The 9,090-nt window shown below is 58.8% G+C and overlaps 1 protein-coding gene across 3 annotated transcripts in view; it reads left to right on the top strand.

Moving 5' to 3' along the window:
- Positions 1-5,545: 5,545 nt before the first annotated feature.
- Positions 5,546-9,090, top strand: part of GRIK3 (glutamate ionotropic receptor kainate type subunit 3) — a 209,194-nt gene continuing 205,649 nt past the window's right edge. Inside the window, exon 1 of one of the 3 annotated variants that reach the window (XM_028513769.2) lies at positions 5,546-6,005. In XM_028513769.2, coding sequence (XP_028369570.1) covers positions 5,891-6,005 — 115 coding nt within the window. In that variant the 5' untranslated portion in view covers positions 5,546-5,890. The remainder of the gene's footprint in view (positions 6,006-9,090) is intronic. The other 2 variants (XM_028513770.2, XR_004903141.1) reach the window with 2 other exon arrangements.

Raw genomic sequence — 9,090 nt, 5'->3', positions numbered from 1 at the left:
AGCCAGTGTGGCGGCATCACGTGGCGGCTCTAAATTATATCCATCCTCTGAGCTGGTGTCTGCCAGCAAGTCGAAGGCCCGGACCATCTCCAGGGTCAGGGGTGTTAGCTAAATCCTGAAGGTTGCTAAAGTCTGTGATGTGATAAAGTGGAGGATGTGAGAGCTGGGCAGAGGAAGGAGCCAAGAAGCCTGGGAGGCTAGCTAAAGAGCTCGGTACAACTGCTGGGGCACCCTGGCTGCACCATGAGGCTGGGTGCTGTCTGAGGCTTGGCCTAAGAAGTGGCCGAGGACAGGAGGAGCAGGCAGGTCTGCTCAGTCTGGTGGGGAGGCAGTGGGTGAATGGTAGAGCAAATGAGTAAGTAACTGAGCGAGTGGATGATTGTGTAAAAAGGCCTGTATGTATGAATGAATGAGTGAACAACTGAGAGATTGAATGAAAGAGTAGAAGACTGAGTGAATGAAAGGATAAATAGTAAGTGGATGAATGTGAGTGAATGAATGAATGAGCAAGCAAGTAAGGAAATAGTTATGCAAAAGACTGAATAAATAGATGAACGAGTGAATGTCTGAGTGAATTATTAAGTGATTGGGTAAATTAATTAGGGAACAACTGAATGAATGGATGAGTGGAAAAACGGGCAAGGGACTGAGTAGATTAACCAATGAATGAGTGAATAGTAGAGTGGAAGAGCCTATGAACAAAGGAATGAATGGATGTGCTGGATGAACGTCTGAGCGAATGAATTGAGTGAGTGCGTGAATAAATTAGTCAGGGAATGACCGAATGAGATGAATGAATGAACAAGTGACTTGGGGTCCCCATCCCTCATATGGGGAAAGGGGCTTGCTGCCAGGGAGTGGGGGAGGTGACGTTTTCCTGTAGGCAGTCCACCCCTCCCCCTAAGGCAGCGGAACCCCATCAGCTTCCAGACCATCGGCGACTGTTCCATTATGTATAGATACAAACACAATTGCCATGTATCATTTACTCCCCCCCAGAACGGCGCTCAAACTATTGAAACGCAGATGTCAGTAAAATAACATATCTCTGGTGGCTTGTCTACCTGTCTCCCTCACTGCTGAGAAATAACTCGCAGCAGCGGGTTAAGCTAACAATAAACACGGGAATTGACTTCAGTGGGAATGAACTTGCTTGACTGTTGACAAAAATCTAAGGTGATGCAACCTTCCCTGGGCTTATTGCTTGCTCAGGTGGCAGCTGGCTGCTGCCATGCTTCTTTCTTCTTGGGACAGGGACGTGGGACAAAGGCCCAGGCTGATGGAGGGGTCCCTGTCCCTGGGCACAGAGGCAGGTCGCAGTGTCCTGCGAAGGGCCAAGGCTTGATTCTCGTGGCTGGAACAAATGCTGATGGGGAGAGGATGCTGTTAAGAGTGGGTTTGGGGAAGGCCTCTCCACTTCCTCCCTGCTCAGGTGGTTAGCAAAAATCAGGAAGGGGCTGCAGCTGCCTCCTTGCAGTCCTGGCCCCCTCCAAGATGAGATCGGGGCAAGGCACCCTGGAAGAGGTCTGCACAGCCGGGAAGCACAGGCTGGTAGTGGGACATTTAAGGGAGTGGCCGGAGACCCCTGGCTTCAGCGTCCAGCCCCCACCAGCAGCCTGCCCACCGGGCAGCCTGCAGGGAGATGAAGGTAGGCAGGCTTCGGCAGAGGGCACTCAAGTCCTAGGAATCTGCACTCAGCTGACTGCAGGCATGTGCTCCATGGTTTCCCGGGGAAGCGGAGATCATGAATCTCGGTAACTCGAGCCCAGGGCCTCATCACTCACCGTGATTGTGGGGGGATTGAGAGCTGGAGTGGATGAGTCTAAACAAAACACTCACACAGGGGACTCGTCCAAATGAGCCTGCTTGGCCACCACGGGGGATCGCCTCCCACCCCTGCAGGAGCCAGGGAGGGGTTGGGGCGTGGCCCAGAGCGGCCAGCAGCCTGAGGTCTCTTCCTACCCCTACCCCTACCCCCGCCTGTGAGCCGGTGGGAGACATGAATCTGGCTGGCAGCAACTCGGGCCAGCTCAGCCGTTTTCAGGGATGTTAATGAAATGCGGGAGCACTTGTCCTTTCAGACAGCGGCCCCTTTTATTTTGGAATGAAAAGCTGCATTAGTCTGAATGAGGTTTGGAGGCCTCATAAATCCGGCGCTGGCTGCCTCCTGGGGGAGCAAGGAGCCCAGGCCTGGCTGCTGGGTAGGCTTGTTTACCAACAGTTGGAAAAGCCACGATTGGTGGCTCCCAGTCCCCGGAGACGCGGTTTGAGATTGTGCCAGTGCCCGTGCCTGCTGGGGGTGGGACTGCCGGACAGGCGCAGGAGACAGGAAGAGAGGGTGGGAGGTTTCTGGGGACTACGGGGCTCCTCAGTTTGCTCTAGCAAAGGGCCCCAAGCCTATTCTACCTTAGCCTTTCTACAAACAGCCAGAAGCCCCCGTGGGCCTCCAGAGGAGGTGACAGGTGACGAGGGTCTTCTGCGAGAGCCTGTTTCCTGCTCAGCCCGTGCAAGATAAGACAAGGGTCAAGCCTGCAAACGAAGGAGGCAGATAGGCCTGCGCATAAAAACTGGCCCCTCACCACAGTGCCTTGTAGTGATGGCCAATGACTATTAGAGGGAGGGAGGGGGGGAGAGAGGAGGGAGAGACGGAGGGGGAGGGAGGGCCTGTATCAGCTGTGTGACTTTAGATCTCTCAACCTCTCTGATGCTCAGAGTCTTCATCTGTGAAATGCAAAAACCACACAGATCCTATCACAGCCAGCTGTGGAGAGGGTTAGATGAAGTGATGCTTGTAAGGTGCATGGAGCGAGTATGTCGTCCAGAACATAAAAAACATGTAATTAATACTCGTGGCCGTCACTATCATTGTCATTGTTTTTGTTGTAATGCTTCCCACCCTCCGCTGCACTGGGAGGGGGCAGGCTGCTGTCAGTTTGGGGAGACCTCTGTGTTACAAAATGGCTTGCGTCTAGGTCCGGAAGAAAGCCTGGGCTAGGGGCAGCTAGCTCCCCTCTGACCCCAGGGCTGCAACTGGCTGCCGGGTCCTGCGACTGAACCCACAGCCCCTGCAGCTGGAGGCTGTTTCCCACCGCAGCCAACAAATGTGGCAGCACAGGAAAGCCTGCCTCCGCAGCGCTGGCAAACTCCCGCCCACTCGGAAATGCGCAAGAGCAAGGCCCAGCCTGAGCTGCTTCCTTGGGCATGGTGAGGGGGCCCCAGGTGACAGGGCCACACTCTCCTGCCCTAGGGGCCTCAGATTCACCCTCTGCCTTTATCTGTTCACTTCTCTAGTACCACTCTCCTGGTGACTTTCTCGGAGACTGTCCCTCCTCCTCCTGCTCCCCACCCTTCCTCTCTCCTTCCTACTGGCCTTTCCCAGGGTTCTGGTCTAGAGTGCAGATCTGTCGCTTCTCAGGAGTCACACTTCTACCCTTCTGCTTCTTCGCTTTCTTGGCCAGGCCACTGTCCCCTGCACCCTGCCCCTCTCATGGCAAGACGCTGCCTGCAGGATAACCAAAACGGAACTAGCATCTGGGCTCCCCACCTTCATCCCCTAACCATCCTTGGGCACGGCTGGTGATGCCCTTTTGGCCCTGCATCCTCTGCCTTGAGTTCATGTCCTGCCTATCCCCGTTCCATCCCCCTATCAGGACACTGGGATTTTCTTCCTTAGAGAACCGCCAGGACTTTGGGGTCCCTCGGAGCAACTAAACCAGCTGTGGAAGCCGGTAGGTGTTGGAGATGAGACGTCCAGTCTTGAATGAAGAGCCTCCTCCAGCTTTATCCTGGAGGCCGAGGCCTTCTGCTCCTTTCCTGTGCATCCCGCTTGCTGGTGCCCACGGGGGGCAGTTACTCTATCAAGAGGTGGCAGCTGCTGATTCTCTGGCTCTGATCTGCATGTCCTTCCCTCTGGTCTCTTGGGCAACATTTTCCATTGGCTGCTTGGGAAACCAGCCGCTCCTGCTCAAAGGTGAGGACGGCCTGAGTCTGGCAAAGACAGACCACGGGTAACCTCCCTTTGCTGCTGGTCTTTGCGGGTGGCCCCCAGACTGGCACGCCTTTTTCTCTTCCCAGGAGGACAGCCCTGGGCATCTCCCCTGCTCCTCCCTCGGCCACAGTTGCCTCCACTTCCGCTGGGAGGGAGTCCCCTCCTAGTTGGCAGGAACTGGCCACGCTGCAGTGTTCACATCCCCACACAATGCCATGGTCCCTTACGCCCAGGAGGGAAAGAAAAGATGGGGGAATTAACAGGCCAGATAGAGCTCCACTCATAGTCTATTTGTAAGAAAATTAAAGATTTGCTTTTCAGATGTTGGGGGCAATGTTCACACCAGACAGCTGGCAAATGGGAGAGATTGGGAATGATGGAATAGATCAAATTATTTAAATGAGAAAAATAAATTCACACACAGCCTAGCCGCGGCTGGTGACAGACCCGTTTATTTATCTACTGTATCAGCACCGCTTTGTCTCTGTCAGAAAGGTCATTAAACTCGCCTAACTGCGTAATTCGCAGCCTCCTGCTCCAGACTCGCTCCACAGCCCTTCTCTTCCCCTGACACCCAGCGCCACTTGAAAAAAAATTTATTATTGCTAATAAACAAGTTTTTCTTTTAACCTTTTCTAGCTTGCTCTCACACGGGTCCTGCTCCATCCCACGGAAAATTACAGTTTCCCTCTATTCTTTCTCAGGGGGAAGGGGGAAGGCGGGCCACCCCCTCCCGCACCGCTGGAGGAGAGGGACGGGAGGTGCCAGGGAGCATCTCAGCTGCCCCCGTGACAGAAGGGTTTAGCCGCCTTGCTCCGAAGGCCCTGTCGTTGCAGTGCGCGGTCAGTCCTGCCTTCCCCAGCAACGGCTCTGGCCTGGGTTCTCACGCCCCTACCAGCCCCTGCCCAGCTTGGGCAATGAGTTCTGAATTCTGTCTCATTGAGTCCCAGCCCCAACTCTGATTCCATGAGGGATGGGTTGAGGGAGGGAAAGCGGTTCCCGGTCAGTTTCCGGCCAGCTGCCGCCGTCCAGCCGGCCCCAGCGGCGTGCGAGCTGGAAGGCGAGACTCCGCAGACGGCGGGCTCCGGGTCCCTCAGCTCCCGGGCGGCGCGTCTTCTCCAGCTGGTCGGGCCGCTAGGCTGCTGCCGTCTCCCAGCTCCCGGTGCCAGATCTCCTACTCCAAGCCCGGTTCCCAGGCTCCGTGCCCTCGCACGTGAAGGGACTGGGGGCGGCAGAGCGGATGGGGACGTCTGGAAATCGAAGAGAGTCCTCGTTCTCCGGACGTCCCCGAAACCGCGTCCAGGCTCCCCTTCCCCGCCCCTGCGCAGGTGTGAGCGCGCGAGTGTAGCCTCGGCGGGTGTGAGTGTGAAGTGTGTGTGAGCGGGGGAGTGCGCGGAGGGAGCGCGGGCGGCGGGCGGCGCGGGAGGCGGGAGGCAGGCAGGGCGCGGGGGAGGGGGCTGGGAGGGAGTGTGTGCGCGCGTGCAACTCCACTCCGGGGCTTTGTGCGAGCCCGGGTGATAGCATCGGCGGCGGCAGGAGGAGGAGCGGCCGGAGAGGCGTGCAGCCCGCCTGCCAGCGCCCGGCAGCCGGGCAGGTGGGAGCCCGCGCGGGAGCCGAGCCGACGCGAGCAGGAGCCGAGTCTGAGCGGAGTGCGGGCAGAGCCCAGGAGCCTCACTAGCGGGCGGCCCGTGGGCGGCAGCCGGGCGGGGCGGGCGCCGGCGGGGCTGCCCCCCAGTAAGATGTGCGCGGCGCCGCAGGGCGCCCCCCACTCACAGCGGCGCTCCGGAGCCGGGCAGCTGGGCCAGGCGGCGCCTCGGGGGCTGCTGCGCGCCCACGCCTAGAGCTGCCGCCCCAGGGAGCCCGCCACGGCCGCGCCCCGGGCACGCTCGGCGGCGCCCAACGATGACCGCTCCCTGGCGGCGCCTCCGGAGTCTGGTTTGGGAATACTGGGCCGGGCTCCTCGTGTGCGCCTTCTGGATCCCGGACTCGCGCGGGATGCCCCACGTCATCCGGATCGGTAAGAGGTCCCCGAAGCCAGGGGTCTCCGTGCACCCGGGCCGGGGCGGGAATGGGGGCCTCTGAACGCGATCCCAAGAGATTTTACCAACCTTTTCGGGCTGCCGGGGTCGGGTGACCACCAGGAGCTTTTTGTGGTGAGGACAAAGTTCCAAAGCCGGGGTCACAGGCCCTACTTATTGGGGAGGAGGCAGTCGGGCCGCTGCGGGTGAGGGCGAGGGGCCCTTGGCGCGCTCCTGGGAGGCCAGACCTATCGGAGTGTAGCGGAGCGTGCCAGCCCCAACCCGAGTACCGGGCGCATTTTCCCGCGACTGCCAGCACGACTGGCCGCAGACTGAGTTCTGGGACCCGGCTTCTCCGCGGAGCGGGAACCCCGGGGAAGGCGCCAACTTCTCTTCCCTCCTAGCTCCCCTTGGGCCCCTCGCCCCCACCTGGGGCATGGCTCTAGCGGCGGCGGTAGGGATGCAGGGTACGGCTTCGCATGACTTAGGGCAGCCGGTCCCCTCTCCCGGTGGTCGCCCTTGGCCTCGGTGGCCCTCATTTAGCCGGGTGGTGTGGGGCAGAGGAGGGGCAGCCCTCTAGGTCACTTCAGCTGCCCCTTGCGGGCGGAGGCCTCTCCCCCGCCTGGGGGCAGCGCAGGTAGGGGGCGGAGGAGAGGGGGAAGGGAGCGCTCGAGCCAGCCCAAAGCAGCGAGGGAAGGCGGCGAGAGGCACGCGAGTGGTTTTTAAAGTTAGCCGAAATCCCTCCGCAGCTGGCGGCGGCTGGCGGGGCCGCGCGCAGCTTTCTGGGGCTCCGGCTTGTCTGCGTCTCTTCTCGTCGGAGTCTTTTACTCGGAGCGTTAACTTTGTTGTGGCCGTCCAGACACCCTGTAGGCAGCGCACTGGGCGTTGCGGGGGTGGGGGTGGGGTGCGGGGGAGCCCTGCGTGTCCCAGGCGTGCGGCCACCCGGGGTGGGCCCGGCCTGGCCACGCGGGAGCCTCCACTACGCAGGCCCTGCACCCGCCGCCAGGCCGGAGACCGGGGCCGCCTGGGTTCTCGAGGCGCCAGCACCAGCGTCTGGCACAAGGCGGGCAGAGCTCTGCTGAGCCAGGGCCAGCTTCCTCCCCTCTGGCTCTTCTCCAGGTGCGGCGTGAGGGGTGCAGGGAACCCATGTCGGTGGTTTCGTACTTGAGGTTTTCCTAGGAGGCGAGCAAATCCCGGGCTCTGTCTCCTCCGTAGCTCTCTCCTGGATCCCAACCCCTCTGGAATTCCACGTCTGGATGGGAGTAGAGGCACACTCCTCAGCTCTGCCCAGGCTGGGGTCTTTCGTTCCACACCCCGGATCCTGGCTGGTGCACACGGAAAGGCAGAGGAGCCCAGTTACTGGACTCTGGGGACAGCCTTCACGGTCAGGCTTAACCCTTTGCAGCCGAGGGTATTCCTGGCAAGCCAAAAAATATCTTTCATCTCTGCCCCAGCGCCCAGCTTGGCCACCATTCCAGAGGCAGGCAGCCCCTTGTTGTGGGCCAGCACTTTCTTTATTCCCTCTTTTCCTTCCCTCTGTTTTTTTTTGGGGGGGGGGAAGGGCCTGCATAGTAGGGTGCCTTTGGAAAAAAGGGGGGACAAAAGGTACTGTGTGCTCCGCGCACGCATTGCAGGATCCTCTTCGGTGATCCTCTGCAGGGGTGGGATTGGCATGCTCCCAGCCCAGCCTCGGCAATGGAGGTCTTTGGAGGCCCAGGAAGACAGGAGCAGGTGAGGCTGGCCTCAGAAGAATGAGCTGGAGGAGGCAGGGTGACGCACCCTCGCCTGCTCCTCATACTGCGAAATTGACTTGCACTGGGGGACTCCTCACTGCCCCGAGGGGAAGCCTCAAGCCTGCCCGCCCTCTCTTAGGTTCAGCGTGTAATAATGCAATTAAGGATGGCAAAGCCCTCTTCTCTTCTAATCTTATTCGTATTAAGCCTCAGGATTAATTAGCGTGTCGGCCCAGGCCATTTATATCTGAGAGCCTGGCCCCATTTGATTTTCAGCCCGAACTGGGGTGCTGTGCGGGTGCCAAACGTGACTGCCGTAGCTGCGCCAGCTCGGACGGAGGATGGGAAGGCTCTGAGACCCCTGGGCTTCTCTGGAGCTTCCCGCGGAGTTGAACTTCCGTTCTTCCCAGCCCAGGCTCGAGCCTCAGCTGGAGTCAGGGAACTGTAGTGGACGTGGCCCAGAGAGAGAAAGATTCTGTTGCTGCAGCCCAAACCTACCGCCTTGGCTGGGCCCGATACCATCCTTTTCTCATCCCTCTTCACCCCGGTGATCTCAGGGCTCTGGCTGGGGGCTGGGACTGCAGGAATCGAGGCCCCAGCAATTGAGCTCGGGAGTGCGCCTGAGCCGGCTGCGCTTGGAGCCGAATCCTTCTCCATCAGGCAGGCGTTGCCGAGCACCAGCCGGGGAGAGGGTTTTCCTGCAGGTGCGCAAAGGGCTCTCTGGGCTGGGAGCAGCGCACCGCCCCCTCTCTTTGTGCCTCTTTTGGGGGCTGAAATTTCCTCTTAGACAAGGAGATGGATAGCTCAGCAGTGTGACAGAGTGTTCAAACAATCCGTCTTGAATAGATGAATTGCATTGCTCTGTCTTTTTGTAATTGTGTCTATCAGAGGGAGAGGTCAAGGCATTGATTGCTTGGATGGTTTGCGAGTAACAAAGGAGAGTGAGGGAGAGAGAGTAATTGGATTGTAGTCTGCGAGGGAAAAATGATCATTGATTATTTTATATGAATATGTGGAAGATGTATTCTGCGTGTGATTATCCGGTGTTGCCCATGGAAGGTTTTCAAGGCATATTGTTCAGTATTTTATTATTATTATCATCGCTGTTATTGTTCCGATGGATCCTGGTCTTAACTCCTGGAAAGCGGTTCAATGCGTGGGTCTTCTCAACAACATGGGCTTCCGTGTGTGGCTTCATGTGGGAACCTGGATTTCCTGGTTATACAACGACTCAGAAGCTGAAGTGGAGGGACCCTAGGCTGGGAGCCAGGAGGCCCCGCTTTTCTGTTCTATCTCTTGTCAGTTTCCTGGGCCACCTTGTTCAAATCTCACTCCCCCACCGCCACCGCCC

This window comes from Phyllostomus discolor, chromosome 5 (genome assembly GCF_004126475.2).
Source record: "Phyllostomus discolor isolate MPI-MPIP mPhyDis1 chromosome 5, mPhyDis1.pri.v3, whole genome shotgun sequence".
In the NCBI taxonomy this organism is placed as follows: Eukaryota; Metazoa; Chordata; class Mammalia; order Chiroptera; family Phyllostomidae; genus Phyllostomus; species Phyllostomus discolor.
The sequence above is the reverse complement of the archived record's forward strand: the minus strand, read 5'-3'. Positions and strand labels throughout refer to the sequence as shown.